This window comes from Stomoxys calcitrans, chromosome 5 (genome assembly GCF_963082655.1).
Source record: "Stomoxys calcitrans chromosome 5, idStoCalc2.1, whole genome shotgun sequence".
Classification (NCBI taxonomy): domain Eukaryota; kingdom Metazoa; phylum Arthropoda; class Insecta; order Diptera; family Muscidae; genus Stomoxys; species Stomoxys calcitrans.
Window position 1 is genome coordinate 54,355,280 of NC_081556.1, and position 25,478 is coordinate 54,380,757.

A 25,478-nucleotide genomic window follows, 5' to 3' on the forward strand; every position below is an offset into this window, starting at 1 on the left:
TATTCACCATGGTAATGCCAATAACAAACAACATGGGAACAACGTAAACTGACAGTTATTATTGAGGTTTGTAATTTTAGATTGAAAAATACTAATAGTGCAAATTTAACAACTAAGAGAGAAAAGACATGTCTCCCTCTGTGTCAGTATCGTAAGTTACCGTATCCACTTATATGTGAATAAAATTAATCCGTTCCAATCCAATTAAAAGGTGGACCTCGTTTGCAAGTGCCAACAGTTTGATCAATGTGGGTTCGGAGGCCTTGTGTTTGTTATGCGAAGACATATTGTGCTTCAGCGATTTAAAAACCAAAGCTATAAGTTACTACAAGGCGGATAGTGCAGAGCTTGGACTGGGAATATCAGCTGTAGCAGGCCACAATCGTTTCAGTTTGGTGGCCTTCTCTGAGGTGGTGCTTAGGCCCTCAATCCATATCATTCAATATCCGAAATTCACTAAATACGCGGTATTTACAAGTAATTTCTAAATGTTTGTGATATCACTGAAAAATAATGCGAACCTTAATACACTAACAGGCAACGATGTGGTCAAACTCGTTGATATACGTTTCACTGAGTATGATCTGCTGGTGGCACTCTCCGGATATCCCAACCATACCCTATGTATTTGGAATTTCCGCACAGGTCAACTTTTATGTCAACGTGCAACAATGAAAGAATCATTGTCACAGTCCTTGCAATGCTCTCTACATCATACGCCACAGATAGTCCAATATTCAGAATGGAACAAACAATTGATGGTTTGGGAAATTTGTTATACAGCCACTGATGTGGACTTGCATGAAATCTCCCGTATAACATTGAAAAACGAACACGCATTGAGCAATGTACAATCCATGTGTTATGGCGAAGATAATAATTTGTATATTGTGGATAATTTTGGAGCTGTATCTTTGGTAAGTGTTGTACAGTTAAGTAAAAAATTACGATTTAATATTAACTGAAACGAGTAAAACCCCTTTAAATTAGGCCGCATGGAATTTAAATACATTTGTACGGTGAGATGGGAAAAAAAGTGCTAAAAAGTCTTCTTATTTTGAACGGATAAAGATGTCTTCACAAGGCCAAAATCGAATAAGCAGATGATATCTTCAAGCTAAACATTTCAAAGATGTTTCTATTCGTTTAAAAATGGCAGACCGATTTGCATTTCTTTTAAATCTTGCGAGAGAAAGTTCTGTCGAGAATGTATGCAAAATAACAGAGGTGTCCATTTTTGACTTATTTTAAATATTTCACATTTAAGGAATTGCAACAAAGTGCCCGAATTGAAGTAAAATTTTAAAAATTTGATCGAAATATTTGGGTAACAACCAAAATGAGAAAAAATTTACACAAAACCAAAATTCAAATTGAACTTTTTCGGGGATTTGGAGATGAATATCTCCCCAGGAAATAAGAAAACATTTTGGACATATTTCCACAATAGGATCCCCACAATAGGATTAGCTAATTGCGTCCTATGGAAGCAAAGATATCAAATCGCTACATATTGGGTTGCCCAAAAAGTAATTGCGGATTTTTTAAAAGAAAGTAAATGCATTTTTAATAAAACTTAGAATGAACTTTAATCAAATATAGTTTTTTTACACTTTTTTTCTAAAGCAAGCTTAAAGTAACAGCTGATAACTGACAAAAGAAAGAACGCAATTACAGAGTCACAAGCTGTGAAAAAATTTGTCAACGCCGACTATATGAAAAATCCGCAATTACTTTTTGGGCAACCCAATATATGGAAAGTATGATTTAAAACGACCTATAAATTCATATTGTCTGTATCGGTCCATAACCTGATATAGCTCCCATATAAACCGATCTCCCGATTGTATTATTTGTCCCCAGAGGCCAGCAATCCACAACCTGATATAGCTTCCATATAAATCTATCTCTCAATTTGGCTTGCACCATTTTATATAAAAATGTCGTCTGAACCGACATTGTTGCCAAAAAATGCAATATCTCGTAAAGTAGCAAGTAGACGCAGACGCAGTAGCAGGTAGACGCAGGTTTTCAAGTTAATATTGGGTTGCCTAAAAAGTAATTGCGGATTTTTTAAAAGAAAGTAAATGCATTTTTAATAAAACTTAGAATGAACTTTAATCAAATATATAATTGCCATTTTGTTCGATAACCTTTTGCCATCTTCCTGGCAAATTTAGTATTCCACGCTCATAGAACTTCTGGCCTTTATCTGCAAAAAAACTGAACCAAGTGCGATTTTATAGCCTCATCATTGCCGAAAGTTTTACCATTTAAGGAGTTCTGCAAAGATCGAAATAAATGGTAGTCTGATGGTGCAAGGTCAGGGCTATATGGTGGATGCATCAAAAGTTCCCAACCAAGCTCACTCAGTTTTTGGCGAGTGACCAAAGATGTGTGCGGTCTGGCGTTGTCCTGGTGGAATATGACACCTTTACGATTGACCAATTCTGGTCGCTTCTCCTTGATGGCTGTATTCAATTTGTCCAATTGTTGACAGTAGACATCCGATTTAATCGTTTGGTTCCTTGGAAGCAGCTCAAAATATACCACACCCTTCCAATCCCACCAAACAGACAGCATTACCTTCTTTTGGTGGATATCAGCCTTTGAAGTGGTTTGAGCTGGTTCACCATGCTTGGACCATGATCGTTTTCGACTAACGTTGTTGTAAACAATTCACTTTTCATCTCCAGTTATGTTTCGTTTTAAAAACGGATCGAATTCATTGCGTTTAAGGTGCATATCATAAGCGTTGATTCGGTTTGTTAAATGAATTTCTTTCAAATACATGTGGGCTCCATATTAAAATTGACGCCAAACAAACAAATGTAAACAAAATTTCGCGCACTTTTTTTCTAAAGCAAGCTAAAAGTAACAGCTGATAACTGACAGAAGAAAGAATGCAATTACAGAGAGGTTTCGGTTAAAATAAGCCCCTCGACGTACCTGTTCAATATGGCACAGATCGGTCCAGATTTGGATATAGCTGTTATATAAACCGTTCTCTCGATGTAAGGTTTTGAGCCCATAAGAGGCGCATTTATTGTCCGATGTCGCGAAGTGTTAGGCCCTTCGACATCTTTCTTTGATTTGGCCCAAATCGGTCCAGATTTGGATATAGCTGCCATATAGGCCGATCTCTCGATTTAATGTATTGGCCCTATAAAAGGAGCATTTATTATCCGATTTCACTAAAATTTGACACAATGACTTATGTTAGGCTTTTCGTAATCCGTGTCGTATATGGTTCAGATCGGTTCATTTTTAGATATAGCTTCTAAAAAGATCAATATTTTGTTATACACAATTGAACAATGACTTGTACTTATCAGTATTTGGTCCAAATCGGACCATATTTCGTTATAACTGCTATGGGACATAAGGTATGCAATTTTCACCGGATTTTGATGAAAGGTGGTTTACATATATACCCGAGGTGGTGGGTATTCAAAGTTCGGCCCGGCCGAACTAAAGGCCGTTTTACTTGTTGATTTTCCAATGATGAAATGACAGAGTATAACGAATACGTCTCACATTCACAGATGACGTTTGACCACAGTTATCCGTCAATGACATCGTATTAAATTTTATCACAAAATGTTATATCTTTGCAGGTACAAATTGCACAATTTTTCTTGAAACCGCAGTGGTCCCTGGATATAGTCAACGATTCAAATACTGTTCCGAAGCAATTTTATATATGTGGCCATAAACAGGGCTTGCTAGTTAATTGTAAAGACGCCGTCTACTATATACGAAAAAAGGCAAACTTTTGGCTAAGTGAATGGCAAATAAATGATCTGCCATCAAGCGGACTTTTTAAGGTGATTTCTAATATCGGAGGAGATATATACGCTTCTGGACCAATGGGCAATCTGTATCAAGTGGAAATGGCCATGGACAAAGCTACCTTGGTTGAATTTCATATGAGCCACGAAAGTGTCATTGACCTTGTAGTTATAAAAACTGAAAATAAGGAATTCTTGCTTCTACTAACCTCTGACAATAAGTTGAGAGCTCTGGATCTGCAACACCCAATTTTATATTCAGAATTGGAAATACCATATGGTTGTGCTATTGCTGCCAATAATACTGACCCATACATTAGTGTGGGTACTACCACAGGTACATTGCATTTCCTCAACTACGACAATATTGGCGAACCTAGAGAAGTTGGGGTTTCGGAAACCAATAATGCACACCCCTTAGTTTCATTACAATTGCTGGACAGCTTGGCTCTATATAGAACTATTTACGATGGCTTCTACTTAGTGCATGCCGACTTCTTGAAAAACAAATTTTACGAAATGGCCCATTTGGTTGAAACTCCTAAAGATATAAGCGTTTGCAAATATTTCTTGGGCGAAGAGAGTGGTGCTTTTGTATTTGTAAACCGTAATAAGGACATCCCTTTACCCCATGCTTGTGAAATGTGGGAATTTTCAGTGAACCGAAAGAGAAAGGATGTTACCCGACAAGATTACCAACTACCACACACTTATCGTGATGTAACGGAGGTTAAGGTCATCGGGAAGGACGTCATGGAATTTTTTGCAGTTCGAATGGATAGTTCCATCATTGATATTTTCAATCTTAAAACAAATGCTAACGAGTTGATACTTACGGCATCTATACGCACGAATCATTGGTGCAACATAAGTGGTATAGCCAAATCGACCAATTTACTGACTTGGGGCTTGGATGGTACATTTATTCATCACTGTTCTCATAAGGAATCACAAAGACCATACGGCATAAGTGAAATATTACAAATCAAATATCAACCATCAGTGGTAAAGAAAGTCGTCGAATGTTCCAATGTAATGTAAGTCCCGTGCATTATTTTATATCTGTTATTTGTATTATACCCTATACCATAGGAAGGGGGAATACTAATTCTGTTTGTAGCACATCGAAATATGGGGTCTCATAAAGTATATATATTCTTGATCGTCATGTCATTTGAAATCGATCTAGCCATGTCCGTCCGTCCGTCCGTCTGTCTTTCGAAAGCACGTTAACTTTCGAAGGAGTACAGCTAGCCGCTTCAAATTTTGCACAAATACTTTTTATTAGTGAAGTTTGGTTGGGATTGTAAATGGGCCAAATCGGTTTATGTTTTGATAAGGTGCCATATAAACCGATCTTGGGTAATGACTTCTTGAGCCTCTAGAGGGCGCAATTCTCGTCCGATTTGGCTGAAATCTTGCACGTGGTGTTTTGGTATCACTTCCAACAACTGCACTAAGTATGGTTCAAATCGGTCCATTTTTTGATATAGCTGCCTTATAAACCGACCTTGGGTCTTGACTTCTTGAGCCTCTAAAGGGCGCAATTCTTGTCCGATTTTACTGAAATTTTGCATGTTTTGGTATCACTTCCAATAACTGTGTTAAGTATGATTCAAATCGGTTCATAATCTGGTATAGCTGTCATATAAACCGATCTTGGATCTTGACTTCTTGAGCCAATAGAGCGCTTGATTCTCATCCTATTCGGCTGAAATTTTGTATTAGGTGTTTTGTTATGACTTCAATAACTGTGCTAAGTATGGCGCAAACCGGTTCATAACCTGATATATGCCATATAAACCGATCTGGGATCTTGATTTCTTGAGCCTCTAAAGGGCGCAATTGTCATCCGATTTGGCAGAAATTGTGAACAACGGCTTCTCTCATGACCTTCAACATACGTATCTAATATGGTCTGAATCAATCAATAGCTTGATACAGCTCCCATATAAACCTATCTCCCGATTTTGATTCTTGATCCCCTACAAGGAGCAATTCTTATCCGAATGAACTGAAATGACTTCTACAATGGTCTTCAACATTCAATTTATTTAAGGTCCGAATCGGACTATAACTTGATATAGCTCCAATAGCATAACAGTTCTTATTCAATATTCTTTATTTGCCTAAAAGGAGATACCGCGAGATGCGATCCATGGTGGAGGGTATATAAGATTCGGCCTGGCCGAACTTAGCACGCTCTTACTTGTTTTGAATTAATCTTCAATTTATATAAACTGTTTGTACGTAATTTTATCAATTTCTTAAACTGATTATAATGTACTGACTATAGCCAGTGTATGCGAATTTAGGACGAAGTCTAATGCAACTCACTATTCCACATTTAAGCGAAATCGGTAAACAAATGCACGATTTAAAGAGCGCTGAACTTAAATCGAAAAATCGGTCTATATGCTAGCTATATCCAAATATAACCCGCTCTGGACCTTATTTAGCAAGGATATAGAGGGGAATAATACAAATTACAGTTCCAAATTTTATTATAATTTTTTATAGATGAATATTTTATGGGGCATAGAACTTAACCAATTAACGCCTGATCTCCGATTCCCTTGTCCGATTTTAATGAAATTTAATATTTTCAATATTTAGAGGAATTTTATTGACGCAGTACTTTTTTTTAATTTTTTAAAAATATTTTTTTTTTTAAACAAATTCTTTAAAAAAAAATAGTTTTTGAAAATTTTAACAAAATATTTTTTGTTCCTAAGCCATTATATTTTGACTACAAAAAAAAAAGGATTTTCTTTATATTTTATGACCATTGAGCGAAGAAAAGTTCAATGACTTTGCCATAAAATCGCATCTACTAACAAAAGTAATAGGCTTATCGTTATAAATTTATTTTAATATAGGAAGCATCAATGCTAAACGACACTAAACGATTTTCAGAAATCTCACTACTAAGAATTTTGAGAAAAATTTTTGTTTAATTTTTAAAAAAATGAAGACTTTGGACATGCTAATTTTCCCCCAAAACATGACCTTATATAAGAGTATATATTTTATTAAGTAATAAGTTTATTCGTCCACTCCTTTATTAAGTTTATTCGTCTACCTTTTTCCTAACATGAGACAGCTCATTTCTTAAGTATTTTTCTACCCATTCGGCTTTAATGGGTTATATCTATAGATCGCTATAGACCATTTTTTGGCAAGGTCAAGGGGTCAAATAAAACTCCGAGCTCCATATTTCATTGGAAATTGGTAATAAATGTGCCTCTGGAGATCAGTCTATATGACACCTACATACAAATATGGTCCGATTTATCAAGAACAGTGTATAAAATTGATATCAGATTTGTACTGCATCCCAAATGACTTTTTATTTGAGTCCCATATTATGTCGGTCGGCCGACATATTTCTTTAGGGATAATTTGGCGACCTCTCATACTTGCTCCCGAATTTGGAAGCCAAATTCGCCCAAATAACTTTCAATTGAGCCCTATATTACCCTGACCAGACTACTTTTCCTTTTGGGGAAGGAGATTATTATGGAAGGGAGGATTTTAGGACAGAGATCACATGAAATTTGATGTAAAATTTCGATATTAAACTCTGATTCTTTTCTCAACTACCTTTTATTTGAGTTCAATATATTTCGTATCGGTCTGATTGGAGGGCTTTTGGTCCAAATCTAAAGCGATTTCGATAAAATTTAGCAGAGGGTTTCAGATGAGTAATACAACGTTCCACAGCAAAATTCATGCAACTCCATTGAAAATTGTTGAAACTTCGCCCTAATAAGTGTAAATCGGGCGAAATATATATATGGAAGCTATATCTAAATCTGTACCCATTTTTATTAAAATTAATAGTGTTTGCCTTTTGGCTAAACAAGTGATATATGTTAATTGTAGTGATGATTGGATAACAAAGGCGATCTGCACATTAGTTACAAAAAAGGCGACTACGAAATACACATTTTTCACAGCCACATTAGTGGTGCAGGGTACAGTTTGTTGTTTATGTATGTGATAAATTCCATTTAAATATATACTTAGTTTACCAATTTCATGCCAGGATCTGAAATGATCAACTGGATTCCTTAGGAAGCACTACATTCAACATTGGACGTCGTGGCGGAACGGGTTATCGTAAACCGATCGTCATAATATTACCCCCTATTTAGATACATGTTTCCTATCTGTTCTAAAATACCTTACATTTGAATTTCATATTGTTCTCATCTACGACTTAAAACATGCCTATGGGTTAATATGACCGTTTAGGTGGGTTTTTAGGTGTTTTTTGGGGTGGAACGGCCCCTGAGACCTGACCCCATATAATGATAAATGTTTCGTATTCTACTCCAAAATGCCTTTCGTCTGAGTTCGATATTGTCCCCTACTTCTGCTACTCCTTCCGGACCATTCTTCACAGTTTGTGAACATTTCAACAAGATGGGTTTTGCCGTTTTCGATTCTATCACGAACAAACAAACAATCACACTTTGACCTTTGTAAAATAAACTATCTAACTACCCCTGTGCCTTCGTAAACACCACGGGAAAAATATGGTTGTTACTAACTACCATAGATATCTCCCCAGAACAATTTGTTTGTCTACTCCAAAATACCATTTTTTTGTACCCCTTACAGCTATGATTAGTATATACTCCAAACTAGGCAGGGGTTTTACAGGGTGGAGCGACCCCCTATTACATGAACATCATTTTTCAAAACATATTCCAAATATACTCCAGAATACCTTTAATGCGAGTTCCATATTGTGGCGATCGTCGGGGGACGGGTCGGCCCCACCCCATAGGTACTTGGACGCAATTTATAATACAAACTTTGTACTCTGCTCCCGAATTCCTCTCATTTCAGCCCTATATTATCCTGATCGGTGCCCTTTTATTTTTAGCTAGGAAGGAAGTGGGTCCGCCCCCTTCCGATATCAACAAATTATAAAGCCTATTATTCATTCCAGACTAAATTCAAAATCTACTCCCGAATACCTTTCATTTGAGTCCCATATTGTCATGATTGTCTAATATGTCTATTGAGGAGTTTTTGAGGTCGGAACAACCCCATAGGTCCCTGGACCCAATTTTTAATACCAAATTCGTACTTTACTCTCGAATACATTTTATTTAAGTTCCATATTGTCCCGATCGGTCCAGTTTTATTTTGGTTGGTACTTTTGTGATAAGGGGAATGGTCCGCATCCCTTCCGATATCAAAAAATTATATAGCCTATTGTTCCTTTCTAAATCTACACAATCTGTGAAATTTTTGAGGAAATCGGTTCTGCCGTTTTTGAGTCTATGCGGAACAAGCGAATTTACAAATTCATTTTTATTGTCCTGTACCAAAGTTCAGCAAAATGCGGTAAAAAATGCGCCTTCTATGAACCTTTGATCTCAGGTTAGGTTAAGTTGGTGGAGAATGATGTCAAGACCTTAGTTGTCTAGACATAGGCACAGCGCAGAGTAAGGCCATTGGCTTGGAAAGTGGAAACTGTCTACCGGGGCTTCGATATAATCACACCACCGACATATGTCATCGTTTCATATGCCAATACGAGACATTTGTTTACTTAGATTATTATGTCCTGTTATGATTGAGATACTTAGATATACCTGGAAACTCCTACCCAGAGAAAAATTGCTACCAAACGTGTTCATTTACGTACTATGCGGTATGGATGAAATATAAAATAACTAGTACCGTTTGGTACTAGCCTTACAACTGAACTGGTATTAGTTTTAACATCAAATTGTTATTTATGTTATACCAAACCGTTATTGGTTTTAGTACCAAACCGTTATTGAATATTTCTCCCTTTAATGAACCGGAATGAAAAGCCATTGAAAATAATTTTAATTTTATTTTATTTCGATTATATAAATTAATGGTTACAATGAAATAAGAACATAACATAATGTTACACCGTGACCAACCTCGATTCTTTGTATTCATACGATTCCATATTCATTGATTCCCAGAAGTGGTTTTCATATGAATACACCAACATAGCATCGTTTATTACGCAAGGGACTTTATCATATTTTTTATAGATAAATTCCTACGATTTTGTACTATTTCCTTATCTTATTAAAACATTTTTTAATGTTTTTTTTTTTTTTTTTGTATTTAAACAAATACTTTACAATGCCGTCAGTATTTTAAGTACAAAGCTAAACATCACCTTTGTCGCGATGCAAATGAAACAAATGTAACACCGTCAATTAATAGCCAAAATTTGAGTGATACCAAATGGTATTTTAACAATGTTAGTTCAACATATTTGCTAATAACGCGAAAAAAAATAATGGAAGCCGATATTCACAAAGTACCATTCTTTTTCTTTTAGTGTACATCGTTACGCATTCGCAAAGAGGTATTTATATCACCTATTCGCTGCATGTACAGCCGGTCACATTCTTCATCAGAAATCCATTTATAAATATATTAATATCCGTAACCAAATCCGGCCGTTCAGTCATTCCATCAGAGTTACTCCAATATGTAGTCTGCTCTCAAGCATTTCTCTTTCTATTTGTAACTCCGTCTGTCGTTAAATGTGCCATCTAGTTGTTGTTGTTGTTGTAGCAGTGTTGTACACGAGTATTGGATTCCAATTATAACTTTCGGGAGTTTTATCGCATTACAGTCCATAGCCGCAGTTATAAACGTCAAGCCAAATCTTATTAACCCTGTCTAGATCCCGTTCATGTGTCACTTGATCCGTATCTGGCCATCAACGTGATGGCCTTCAATGTTGGCAATTCGAACTCCAGAATCATTTCCTTCCGTGTAAACAGGACCAGCTTCATCCCATGCTGCTGTCGAACTAAGAGCACCAATAAGAATCTCCAATACAGGGATCAGAAAATTTCACGTGACGGAAATGACAAGATCGTATACATATGCCCACAAACTGACCCATGTCACCTACAATCTGGACAGAATCACATCCACCACAAGAACTCATAGCAGCGGTGAAATGGCGCCATTCTGAGGCGTTCCCCTGACACTTACCGAGGATTGAATAATACTGGCCACGATCTCTCTATGCGAAAGCATCCTCATCCTCAAGGTGCAAAACTTGTTTGCGTTGTTTGTATGCAGAAGCGTCTTACATCATGCAACAATATTAATAGAGCCTTTATCCGATATGACTGAAATTTTGCACAGTGACTTCTCCTAAAATCTCGAACATACGTGCCTACTCCCATATAAACCGAACTCCCAATAGCACTTCTTAAGGCCCTAGAGGTCGCAGTTCTTGTCTTTTTTGGATCGCTCGTTTTTCACTTCTAGAGCCACTGCAAGCGCATTATTGACCCATCTTGCCAAAAATTTTTACAAGGCTTTCCTCGACGGCTACCACAATATTTAAGAAATTTGGGCGAAATCGGTTCAGAGTTAGATATAGCTCCCATATATATATTCGTCGGATTTTGGGTAATTTGCAATAATTTTATCATTTGTCAAAAGAAGTTAATTCAGTTTGAACATATTTGCTCGAAATTTTATAGGGATCGTATAAAAACCCATTTGAAAACATCCGCCAAGGTCCATAAAAATTTGCTCAGAATTTGATATAGCTTTCATTTTCTACTTATAGGGTCGGTGTAGGGTATTATACAGTCGGCACCGCCCGACTTTTGCCTTTCCTTAGTGGTTTTGCTTATAAATAGATACCGGACAAAGAACTTGACCAATGCGACCCATGGTGGGGGTTATAAAAGATTCCGCTCAGCCGAACTTAGCACGCTTTTACTAGTTTTTATATTACAAATGTCATCATAATTCCCCTATTTTATTCTTTAGGTACCTTGTTTACCTTTCTTCGGGAGGTGGAGTCGTAGTTATGAAAATCAATCCTGAAAATGTTCCAACGCTAAAAAATGACTATGTAAGCATGGATCCCATAACCGTTGAAGGACAGGAACCCTTTACCACACCCATGGAATCAATTCGAACCGATGTCGTTGTAGAACATAGCCCAGAAGAACTTCGGGCTAGGGAAGAGCTCCTCAAGAAAGTTAAAGAACTAGAGAAGGAAGTTACTGCTTTGATAGACTACGACATATCGGTGACGGGAAAGACTCATGGAATCTATAGAAAATTTTGTCTTAATCATGCCTGGCTACAAAAGCTAATCGAAGAGGCCAAGAAATTGTGTGAAATGGAAAAGAAATCGCTGGAAGAAGCTATTGAGGATCAATCAAAAATTCGCGACTGGATTCGTGATTTTATTATGGCCAACTCAGTTAGTATCACATTTAAGATTCGTGCCATATTTTCCAATTTTTCATTTGAAAATTATGGGCGACGCAAGGACAATGATAACTTTGCATCCTTCTATGACTTGTATCGTTTCTACAATATGGAAAATATTGATGCAGAAGATGAAGAAGAACCTCAAATAGAGACTTCTGGCGACACTGAGAGTTTAGTGACGAAGGTGGAACAAAAAAGGCGAAAATACATGGATATACAAGGTTCAGCCTACGAGCACATCTTATCTGATGAGTTGGCCCTGCAAGATATTGAAAATGTGACAGCCAATCAAATGTACAATCACGATGCAAAAATTCGTATTCTGTTAACCGATCGTCTCAAGGAAGAATTCAATAAACAATTCGAAGAAATTCGCAAAATAAAATTCGAGCTGATGGATACCATACTAGGCACAAATAACGCGCTTTGTGCGATTTACGAAAATATGAACTGCATGCTGGGTCTACTGAAGATGGATCAATTTAAGCCACCCGAGCTTTCAGTACCCCAATGGCAAAATGATGAATTTGTGCAGCGCATAATGGAAGTAGACGATTCAGAAATCAAGGCTGTAAATCGACGCAAGAAAAAGGCCGAAATAACTTCTATGAAACATGGACGTTTGCTCTTGTGGTCTGTAGATTTCTGGGCACGTGCATTGGTCGTTATGATGGATGGTGTTTTGGAAAAACTTTGGCAAGACGAAATCAAAAAGGACATACCAGTACCAGAGTTTATGCTTAAAAAAGAGCCCGGGGAGTACACCATCGAAGATTTGAAAGTCCAGCGTGACTATGAGGAAAAAGTTCGGCTTTTGACCGAAGATCGAAAGAAATATTTGAAAATTCTCACCGACAACGACAACAAGGTGAAGGAGATGAAAGCCAGTTATGTTCTGAAACTGAATGAACAAATAGCTCAAATGATGATCACAAAATTGAAATATGATTTCTCCATTAAACATGTCAGACTGAGAAACTTAAATATTAAAATTATGTACTTTAAAAAATTGCAGTGGCTGAAAAGGATTTCGATGTTGAGGTAAGAGAACCTGCGACTTTATTTGAGAACTAGCAAGGAGCTAGTATATGCAAATTTGCCCATGAACATTCCATTAAGGAACAGAATAAATTAGTAAATTACGTTAAACCACTATTCAATTGAAACAATCTTAGGTTTACTAAATTTTCTATCAACCTAGAAAAGTACATTGATTACTACACACTTTTCAAAAATTCCATTTGAAATGCACATTAAAAAAAAGTGAACCACAAATGAAAGAAAACTGAACTAAATAGAAGTAAAATTGACCATGATTTGGCGCGTAAGATTATTTTGTACAGTTTGGTATACAGAATTCCTTATTTTAGGTATATGCGAGTGATTTAAAATATTGTTAATATTTTCAAGAATTTGGGATATCTGAACTCAATCTCAGCATGTTTTGAACATAATTATAAGGTAAATTGGTATGCGTTCTAATACCACTTTCATACAAATTTGTCGTATGATAACCCTTAATTTATTACATATAAATTTGAAAATAGTCAGGTTTTTTCTAAAGCTTATTCTCTTTTTCCTGCTTAATAACAATTAATTTCAAGGTAAATTAAAGTTAGATTATATTTGCATTAGGTAGTATAAATACGCAGAAGTTTGCATGTCCGCATATGGCATAGCGCAGAGGTAGGTTAGCATGTCCGCCTATGACGCTGAGCGCCGGGTTTGAATCTTGGCGAGACCATCAGTAAAAATTTTCAGCGGTGGTTTTCCCCTCTTAATGCTGGCAACATTTGTGAGGTACTATGCCATGTAAAACTTCTCTCCAAAGAGGTGTCGCACTGCGGCACTCCGTTCGGACTCGGCTATGAAAAGGAGGTCCCTTATCATTGAGCTTAAAATTTAAATCGGCCTGCACTCAATGATATGTGAGAAGTTTGCCCCTGTTCCTTAGTGGAATGTTCATGGGCAAAATTTGCATTTGAATTATACTTTACAAAAAGCTTTTATATTGAGAAATAAATTTTGGTATTATTTACTAAAATATTTCCTATTTTGATTAGAAATATGTTATTGTTTTACCTGTACAATGTTTGCTTAACCGAAAAATTCAACTATGATTATTAATTTTTATATCCTCCACCAGAGGATGGGAGTATACTAATTTCGTCTTTCTGTTTGTAAATCCTCGAAATATTCCTCTAAGACCCCATATATTTTCTTGATCGTCATGTCATTCTAAGTCGATCTAGTCATGTCTGTCTGTCAGTCCATCCGCCAGTCCGTCTGTCCGTCCGTCCACCTGTCTATCGAAAGCACGCTAACTTTCGAAGGAGTAAAGCTAGCCGCTTGAAATTTTGCAAGAATTCTTTTTTTTAGTGTAGGTCGGTTGGGATTGTAAATGGGCCATATCTGTCCATTTTTTCATATAGCTGAAATATAAACCGATTTTGGATCTTGACTTCTTGTGTTACTAGAGAACGCAATTCTTATCCGGTTTGGCTGAAATTTTGCATGAAATGTTTTCTTATGATTTCCAACAACTGTGTTAGGTGTGGTTCAAATTGGTCTATAACATGATATAGCTGTCATATAAACCGATCCGGGGTCTTGACTTCTTCAGCCTCTAGAGGGAGCAATTCCTATCCGATTTGGCTGAAATTTTGCTGGAGGTTTTTTAGTGTCACTTTTAATAACTATGCTAAGAATGGTTAGAATCGGTCCATAAACTGATATAGCTGTCATACAAACCGATCTTAAATATTGACTTCTTGAGCCACTAGAGGACGCAATTCTTATAATATATGGCTGAAATTTACCAAGAAGTGTTTTGTTAGGACTTTCAAAAACTCTGCCAAACATGGTTTTAATTGGTCCATAACCTGGTGTAGCTGCCATATAAACATGGGATCTAGAATTCTTGAGCCTCTAAAGCCGTAATTATTAGCCGATTTGGCTAAAATTTTGTACAACGACTTCTCTCATGATCTTCTCTGATCAACGATCTATAGCATGATACAGCTCCCCTATAAAACGATCTCCCTATTTTACTTCTTGAGCCCCTAAAGGGCCCAATTTTTATCGAATTGGCTAAAATTTTTTCTCCAACATTCAGTTCAATTATGGTCCGAATCGGACGATAACTTGATATTATAGCTCCAATATCATAGAAATTCTTTTCTTTTATCATATTTATGTTTGCCTTAAAAGAGAAACCGGAAAAAGAACTCGAGAAATGCGATCCATGGTGGAGGGTATATAAGAGTTGGTCCGGCCGAACTTAGCATATTTTTACTTGTTAAGTTTCAATCAGGCTAAGAATACAAGATTTTATTTAACTATTGAAGAGTATTTAGTGGATGGGCCGGTCCCAGACTCTGTCCCAAATGTGTATTCCCTCAATGACGCTTTCAGCTATTATTTGTTCTCAGATTTCGGGTTATTTGCCGTAATGTTGTCATTTGTCAACCGTAGTTTTTACAGTTGGAACATATTTGCTCGCCGAGGTCCATCAAAATTGGTTCGGAATTGGATGTAGGTCCCACATTGTACTTATAGGGTAGGTGTAGGGTATTATACAGTCGGCACCGCCCGACTTTTGCCCTTTCTTACTGGTTTTCTTTTAATCTTTGTATGCCTAAAAAGAAATATCGGGAATAGAACTCGACAAATGCGAACCATGGAGGAAGGTATATAAAATTCAGCCCGGCCGAACTTAGCACGCATTTACTTGTTAGTAATTACCTTGGTATTTACATATTGGAAAAAGCTATCAAAAATTGAGTACAGCCTACCGGCCTACCAAAAGACGGCAACACTGGCCACAATACATACAACAACAAAAAACCTACACTTTTCTAACGAACACAGACACGGACAAATAAAAACATGTTAAGACGGGCTAAAGTCCTTTTGATACCATACAACATATTGGGTATGCAGCTAAATCCTCGAAACTTAAATTTACATTAAATATAAGCGAGAATTTCAACCAAAATCGGTTCATATTATAGGAGTCATAGACGAAATTGATGTGCAAAATATTGAGAATATCGGTTGATTAATGCGTTAGCAAAGACCCTGAAAGTGAAAATCCGGAGATACATAAACAAAGGAACTCTATCTGTGTGTGAAATTTTGTGAAGATCGGTTAAGAAATGACCAAATTATTGCAGTATTACTAAAAATCGAACGAAAAAATATATGGTAGTTATGTCTAAATCTGCACAGATTTCGACAGCAATGGCAGGAGTCATAGCAAAATTCTTCCTGCCAAATTTCAAGAGAATCGGTTAACAAATGAGCACTTTATTGCAATAATTCTCAAAATCGGGGGAACATATATATGGGAGCTATATCCAAATATATATATATTAATATATTTTCCATTGTCTATGGGTTGATTCCAACTCTGTTTTCTTGAAGCGGATCCATTTTTTTTTCGGGCGTCCCCTCCTTGACTGGCCCTGCGGGTTCCAGTCTACGACATTTCTCGCTATATCATCGCGCGATCGGCGTAGGATATGACCCAACCAAGTCCATTGTCTCTTCCAGATTTCTGCATCGAGAGAGGAGTTGAAGGTTATTATAAACAATTCCCCATTTCAAATACGATTTGGCCAGAAAATTCGTTGTATTTGTCATAGGCAACGATTTATAAAAACTTTGATTTTGCGGGTAGTCGCGTATGTCTGCTTCCGATCCTCCATCCTTTGGGGTGTGCCCCTTACCGCATCAGTTCAGCAGGTGTATTGCCAGGGCCAGCCGATAAGACCACGCATGTTTCCAAAGTTAGCTCATTTTCGGCTTGCTCTGCCACCATATTAAAATATATTCGCTTATCTCTTCGAACTAGGCTTTTGACCAGCCAGGCGGAGGCGCGATATTCAGTGAGGGCTGCGGTTTTTATTACACTTGCTAGCGTTGCTTAGACTTCCCGGATATGTGGGTTTTATTTTTCAGCTTCTCCTTTAACGCTGTCTTGTATACGCCCGCAGTTTCGGGGTCTTTTAGGTTAAAGAGGTTAAACTTTGTGCTTTTTGTTTGTGTTTTTTTCACGACGGCTGGGCGTAGAGGTAGAGTGGCCACTAAGAGCATGTGATCACTATCGATGTCGGCTCGTCGTCTTGTTTTCATGTCTATCAGCAAATCCAGAAAGAGTTTGCTGATAAGAACGTGGTATATTTGTGTATATTTTTATGGGGGAATTTTGTGCCTCCAACAAAGAGCCGGTTTCTTGCACAGAAGTCAACCAATCTGTCGCCATTGTCATTCCAGGTATCGCCTACCCCTTGCATTCCAATGATTGATTGTTGTTATTGCCCACTTTGACATTAAAATCTCTCATAACAATTTTAATGTCTCCTTTTGGGAGAGAGCGTGTCACTGAGTCGAGTTGGAAATAGAATTGATCCTTAGTTTCGTCTTCATCGGTTTCGGTTAGCGTGTAACATTGTACAATAGATATTTTGCGTTCAGGATACGAACATGAACACGTTTGGTCCTCGCAATAGGGTCGGCATCGGATGAGCCAAAAGAAATGGCCAACGGTGGCGCTCGCGGATCTTCAGAAGAAAAGATCTTCAAGAAAACCCTAGAGGGTCGCTGGCAGCCGCAGCAATAGGTACCTATGCGATGGCCCAATCCGCCACCCATATAAAAATCACGATTACAAAAACATCAACAAGAAATAATGGAACTGACAACCCTCCGATAACGACATATGCATTTGGAAGACGGTTTATGAATGGAACATGGAACGTCAGAATTCTCTCAGAAGCATCGAGACTTTACCAAGTCCAGAACGAGTTGTCAAACTACAACCTAGACATCCTCGGTTTAAGTGAAGTACGATGGCCGAAATCCGAAACTATGGATCTTCAAGGTAGCTACCACTTCATTTTTTCAGGCAATGAAATCCATCGAATGAATGGGGTCGGTTTTTTATTATTGCCGAAAGGAAAGCGAGCTCTTCTATCATACAATATTATATCTGAACGCATCATGACGGCAAGATTAAAATCAAAATTCCGCTAAATATCTATTGTACAATGTTACACGCTAACCGAAACCGATGAAGACGAAACTAAGGATCAATTCTATTCCCAACTCGACTCAGTGACACGCTCTCTCCCAAAAGGAGACATTAAAATTGTTATGGCCACTCTACCTCTACGCCCAGCCGTCGTGAAAAAAACACAAACAAAAAGCACAAAGTTTAACCTCTTTAACCTAAAAGACCCCGAAACTGCGGGCGTATACAAGACAGCGTTAAAGGAGAAGCTGAAAAATAAAACCCACATATCCGGGAAGTCTAAGCAACGCTAGCAAGTGTAACAAAAACCGCAGCCCTCACTGAATATCGCACCTCCGCCTGGCTGGTCAAAAGCCTAGTTCGAAGAGATAAGCGAATATATTTTAATATGGTGGCAGAGCAAGCCGAAAATGAGCTAACTTTGGAAACATGCGTGGTCTTATCGGCTGGCCCTGGCAATACACCTGCTGAACTGATGCGGTATGGGGCACACCCCATAACAAAGGATGGAGGATCGGAAGCAGACATACGCGACTACCCGCAAAATCAAAGTTTTTATAAATCGCTGCCTATGACAAATACTACGAATTTTCTGGCCAAATCGTATTTGAAATGGGGAATTGTTTATAATAACCTTTAACTCCTCTCTCGATGCAGAAATCTGGAAGAGAAAATGGACTTGGTTGGGTCATATCCTACGCCGATCGCACGATGATATAGCGTGAAATGTCGTAGACTGGAACCCGCAGGGCCAGTCAAGGAGGGGACGCCCGAAAAAAAACATGATCCGCTTCACGAAAACAGAGTTGGAATCAACCCATATACAATGGAATCTGAACGGAACTCGAGAGGTACTTCAACCGCAGCAGCTAGTAAAGCATCTAAGGAGAGATCGTCTATACCGCAAGTGTCCAGTAACCTGAGGAAGAGTGGTTCCACTGCTTTCTCACCTGCCCCAGGATGCATAGGGAAACTCTTCATTACAAGATCGAAGAAATCTTGTGAGGATGAACTCCTGGTGGACTCGGAAGACGAGGATAAACCTACAGTGGTGGAAGTTCTGAATCCTCACTATGGTCCGATTTCTGCAGATAAATCTCTACCATTCTAAGACCGCTTTGGTGACACTAAAGGTACATTTGATGGCTGGAGGATTTGACGTTGCTCTTGTTCAGGAACCATAGGTTTGTGGGGGAATGGTTCGTGGTCTTAGAATTCTTTAATTTAAACTACTCAAGCGTAGGGAATGGGAGACACAGAGACTGTATTCATGCAAAGAGTGGTCTAAATCTTTTTTTCTTCCGTTGCTAAGCAATGGAGATTCAATAGCAGCCATCCTTCCAAATTGTTGCGACCACTTTTGTGAGGTTAAAGGAACTTCCAGGCCGTGCGGACTATACATTGCCTGAGCCCCATAATAATTAGATAGACTTATTTACTTATGGTTCCAAACCAGGTAGCATTTGGGGTGTACTCTGACGAACTTAAGCTGATCATATCGCGAAGGTTATCCGACCATTGCAGTGTGTATCAAGCGGATATCCTTGCAATTAAAGTGGTGGAATGGCTAAAATATTGGCATAAATATCTTCTCAGCCACTACATCTTTTGGGAACATATTTCGAAATTCAAAAACCGCCCCCGACTGTCAAAGATTGTCGAGAACGAGATGGCTGAACAGTTCAATACTCACCTGTTCGGGGTGCCAGGTCAGGATATTTTGGAGAAGACGAGCTTGCGATATTAGAAGCTACCTAGCACTTTCCAGAGGAAGTGGCATCTGTGGATATACGTCTAGTGACATATAAGCTAGGTCTACAGGGTCTGGCCAGAATCGCTACGAATGTAATCCAAATTTTTATGCACCAGACACGAAGGATATCGAATGATAGATGGTCATAAAGAGGGGGCTGTGATCATTCCAAATTTATGTGGCGTAATCTAAATTTGAAGAGGTCTACCGCTTTGCTGTCACTGGCTAGCACAGACGTCTCAGTCATTGTATCCGTCTTGACAGACCACTGTGCGACAGAAGAACATGCTGGCAGACCGAAGGTTGCAAGTAACGACTTAAGCGGATGCTGTAAAGACGTCGAGGAAGAAAAGACTATAGACATCTGCTGTGTATGTGCCGAGCACTGGCAACCAGAAGGAGATCGACCTTTAGGTTCTCAATTCCTTGGAACTTTTCTGATTTAGAGAATGTGAACCATTGCATGTTATTGTGCTTTTTAAAGCGATCTGGATTTTTCTAGAAGGCATCTTCCTTCTCCTCACAATGGATACAACGTCTAAGTGAATCAGGTGGCAGACTGCCACTTAAACCTAACCTATCCCTTGCTACAGTGAATTGCATAAGATCACGAGAAGTCTTCGTCGAACACAGTAGAGATCGGTCTTTTTTCATATATGCGTCAGGCTCATTTATTAACCGATTTGGAACAGTGAGTTATGTTAGAATTCTCAACTTCCATAAAGTTCAATTCCCCGAAAAAATTGCTTGTAAATAGTAAATTTTGCATCTAGGGCGTGGTTGTCCAAAATTCGGATCGGCCAAACTTAATGCCTTTCTGTTGTTGTGATTGATCGGGATTTTACACTTAAGGCCACCCCAGACAATTGCCCCAAATATCTTCCTTCCTTTCCTTCTTTTACCAGTAGCAAAGACGCTTGAGGCATTACTCCACCCGAGCCTCGTAGGAGAATTTCCATTCGCCGAGCATCAACATGGATTTCGAAGACTGCATAGCACAACAACTGCTTTGCATGCTACCACCGCACACCTTTGCCGTGGCTTCAATCAGCCCAGGTCATGTGGTAGGACGGTCCTCGTGGCATGGACCTATGGAAGGCATTTGGCACGGTCAGCCATGCCAAAATATTTGAGGAAATCGCCTACGCGTCCCTCCAGCCAAGCCTAAAACGCTGGGTCGCGAGGTCCTCAAACACTTGGGGTGCAGACGAATAAACCTTGTTGACCACGTACAAAGCAATTGGCCGGTCTGTGGTAAGTTATGCAGCGCCTGTGTGGTCTCGTCAGCTTTGTGTCAAGCAGTGGAATAATATTCAGATCTGTTAAAATGCCGCCCTCCGAACTGCGACGGGCTGTTTCCTCAGTTCTCATGTGGACCACCTTCATCAGGAGACAAAGATCCTACCAATGCGAAGACATAACCACATGCTGTCTAAGCAATACCTTTTGGGCTGTTATCGCAGAGACCATCCAAATCATCATCTTGTGGGCATATATTCACCGCCCAGAAGCCTTATGGTAGATCTACTTGATCTAGAGGGTAAGGTTCAGCGATACAAGAGAGAACCTCTAGATCAAGCGGAATATCAAGCAGGTCTAGACAACATTCATGCAGACGCGTAGTAGATGCGGTAAATGGCTACCGGGTGAATGTAGTCCCTGGAGGACGACCACCTCCATTGCATCTGAAGAAATTGACCTCCCCCAGCAAACCAAAGTAGTTCTGGATCAATTACGTTCCGGTAGATGCAGCCGCCCCAACTCCTATAGAGCAAGGATTGATGCCGACGTGCACGATGTATGTCCCGATTGTAACCAGGGACCGAACGATACACGTCACCTGTTTAACTGCCCAGCCAAACCCAATTGACTCAGACCCAGATCACTGTGGACGCACCCCATCTTAGTCGCAGAGTTCCTGGGCCTTGACACTCAACAGAATCAAGCAGACGAAAAATAGAACACAAGAAACTGTCCACAGCAAGGCCATATCTGTTGGGAGATTTGTTGGAGATGTAGGTCTTCCCTTATTATTCCAATTGGTCAACATTACCACCTAGGGGGTTGGGACAGAGATGATGTTTTTGGGGTTTTTGGCGACTCTCAGACACTTGGTCTATAATTTGAATGCCATATTCGTTCTTTACTCCCAAATATGTGACTTTTAATATTTGAGTCCCATATTATTACGATCGGCTACATATCCCTTTGATCGGTTTTGGGAGACACATTTCAACCCTTTACAAAATCACAAATTTGTTTGATTTGCTGGATTTCTATGTAAATTTAAAAGAATTTTTATTCCATATTTAACATTTTTTTTTTTTTAACAAAAGCTAAAAGATTTAATTTTCCCTTTTACAGAGCTGATATTGACAAAATTGGTGAATACGTTCTACGCTATACAAAACTATCAGATTTTTGGAGCAAAGCTGTGGAGGATTTACGCTCTAAGGGGGAGAATTTAGTTCTTCGCGACCGAGTTATTGAAAGACAATTCAAAACACAATATCTTAACTTGATTCCCCAACACATGGGCCCTGAAATGAATAAAACTTTTAAAAAGCGTCCAAAGTTATCGCCCAAAATTTTAAACTCTACCCTCATATGTAAGGAGCTATCCATAAGAGTCAACACCAAAGCCTTGCCCAAATATCCCTTTCCACTACCAAAAGACGTCTTCGAATATTTGGATGGTTTGAATGCCCTTGATGAACCATCGAGTATGCCCAATGCCTTAGATCCTCGATACTGGGAGCAACTCACTAAAATGCGGCGTCAAAAAGTGGAAATGGAACTGAAGGTAAAGGCGGTCAATTTGCAATTGGCCGATTCGATATCGGGAATGAATTATTTTAACAAGGAATTGGCTAACTTGAAGAATACAAAATTAGATGCATTTCGTCAGCTGCAAGAGGCTCAGGAAGAGTATGTAAGTGTAATTTTTCGATTTTAGATTTCAAGTTGAGCAACACTTTATTTCTCTCCAGTTAAAATCAGTTCAAAATCAAACTCTCGAACTACGTTTGACCATGGGTCAGGTGGAGCTTAATATCATGGGCTCGCTGGAAAAACTGCAAAATTGCATTCTAATGAACGTTGATGATATTAATGATATAAATGCTTTGATATTGGTAAGCCGGTAATTCAACCAAAATTAATTCGTCTACATTGCAAAACTTTTACATTTAGAAAGCTGGCCATATGAAATTGAAAGCCATGCAGCGAGTAGCGTTTTTCCGGCGCCAGGTGATCTACAAGGAATGGAAGCATAAAGACACCAGTGCCAACATTGAATATCTTAAATTCATGCTCTATGTCATTGAGAAATGCAAGGTATCATTGGAATTCCTGAACATTCTGAGAAACTGGCAAAAGGTGAAGGCTGAGAAACAAAAAATGATGAATACTGTGGGCTTCATAGAGAAGACATGCGAAGAAAAGCAGATATCCTACAGAAGACAACTGGAACGATTGTAAGCAAAACAATAAATACGGAAGATCTGTCGAATTGTTGTAATAAAAAAATAAAACAAAAATATTATTTTAGAAATTCTCAGATCGCCAGTGTCCGTCAACAAATTGACGAAATGAAAAGGGCCAACAAAATTGTCAATCGTCAAATAGATGACATCAAAGTGGCGGTGGCTTTTTCAACAACGAATAGAGACTTTTTAATTGAGGAGAAGAAGCGCAGGGAGCAAAATGAAAAGTTAGTGAAACAAAAACTTTTGGCAAATGTTTTTAATTGTTTAATTTTTTTCCAGGTTGGAAAAGCTCAAAAAAAGAAGCCAACTTATCGATACTGTTCGCCGTGATTATGCCCACATTATGGAGCTAAAAACCATTTTAGAATTACAGCGTTTGCGTACATATCCCACACTGGGCCCTAATCCGGATCATTGCATGAAGTAATATAATTTTTATGATTTTTTTAAATATACATTCTAATAGCCATCATTGTATGACTCCTACCGTGTGTACTGAAGGTTATCTTCTCAGACGATGCTATAGAAACTAAACTAAATAAGAGTGCCGTAAAAAGAAGTGTAATTATTTACTTAACTGGCTGTCAAGGAACGTTTGTTCAACTACTCGAAATCTGAATAGATTTCCATGTGCTTCGATCTTCCAATTTCCGACACATTGCACCACTCTCCTCCAATTTCTAACACAATGTTTCTTCACTTAATCTTTTTTACCAGAGTTTGGGTCTTCTCCGTCTGTACCATGCGTACATTAGTTCTTACAGCGATGATATTCTCCTTCAACGCAGATAGATCCATGCATTTCATGTGTAAACTTTCTCTCAAACACTCTAATACTCCTCGTCGGCATTCGAAAATTCACATGATGGTGGTGGCTCCAGAAGTGCCTGCTTAAGCAAAAGTAGCATACAGTAGCCCCCTAAAGTATATATAATCTTGCTCGTCTTGATCTACCCTAGATCTAGCCAAGTTCATCCGTGGAATAACCACGGGTAATATTTGCCGTTCGAAATTTACACCGATATTCTCAATGGTGTACGTCGCACAGTAGCGCGGTTTGAGCTTTTTCGTTGCAAAAATCATATCTTTTTGAACCGAATGAAATAATTGAATGATTTAAACGGCATATGGCAGATAAGCGTTCAGCATATAACATTAATGTTTTTAAAGGGTGCCACGCTTTTTAGGTGCTTAGTTATGGATTATAAACGTAAAAATTTGGGGAAAAATGGTAACTAAGTGGAGTATTTTTTTATTAAATTTAGATTTTTTCTCATTAATTTTATTTTAATTTTTCTGTAAAATCTTGAAAGAAATTTTGGGACTCCAGTTCTCAAAAAAGTCAAAAATTTGCCAGACATCAATGCAAGTTTTTGTAGGATTTGCAAAAAAAATCATGACGATCGGCATATAAATGCCTATTTGGCAGCACTTCAAAATTTGAAATGCTAGAGGTGACCAATATTTACGACCCATGTCAGTCCCTGGACCCATAATGGTCTCCAAATTTTGCATAATTATTGGAAATAATTTCCATATTAACTATGTCAAGTTTCGTGTACATACTCTTATCCGTTCAGGTTAGGTTAGGTTGAAAAGAGGGTGCAGATATTAATCCGCCCCATGCCACTATGGACATACACCCAAGCCAGTAATCGGCTTCTTGTGCGCTCTAAAAACTATAAATTAACCTCTAAAAAAATTAAGTTAGGAATTCCTTGCTACTTACAAAATCCTTAATTGTTTTCAATACTACGCCTCTAAGTTAGTTCATATCTGGTATTGTGTCTCCACCTAAGTGCAGGTAACTATTAGACGCGGAAGCCGGGCAATGACAAAGGAAATGCTCCGACGTCTCATCATCTTCTCCGCATGCCCTACACATGCTATCACTTGCCGCTCCGATTTTACATCAGAGAGCTCGTAGTCCTATGTGTCCCGTTATGATACCAATAGCTATACTGACCTCCTTCCTGCTTCCTTTCAGTAATAGCCTCGTCTTTTCACTATCTGGATCCTCCCATAGGATTTTCGCCGTCCTACCGACCGTTTCGCTGTTCCACAATGTTGCATGGGAATTCGTAGCCCACTCCCTTAAATCGGACTGCGTCGTCCCGAAAGGCTTCGGGTTAAACAAGTTTATTGACGGC

The 25,478-nt window shown here is 38.5% G+C and overlaps 1 protein-coding gene across 1 annotated transcript; it reads left to right on the forward strand.

Moving 5' to 3' along the window:
• Window positions 1–69: 69 nt before the first annotated feature.
• Window positions 70–23,887, forward strand: LOC106085343 (cilia- and flagella-associated protein 43). Its single transcript, XM_013249559.2, has 10 exons — window positions 70–151; window positions 212–477; window positions 538–917; window positions 3,618–4,828; window positions 11,601–13,094; window positions 22,205–22,772; window positions 22,831–22,974; window positions 23,033–23,316; window positions 23,391–23,552; window positions 23,608–23,887. Exons 1-10 carry the CDS (start codon window positions 129–131, stop codon window positions 23,753–23,755), a joined length of 4,680 nt encoding a protein of 1,559 aa, XP_013105013.2. The 5' UTR covers window positions 70–128; the 3' UTR covers window positions 23,756–23,887.
• Window positions 23,888–25,478: the final 1,591 nt, after the last annotated feature.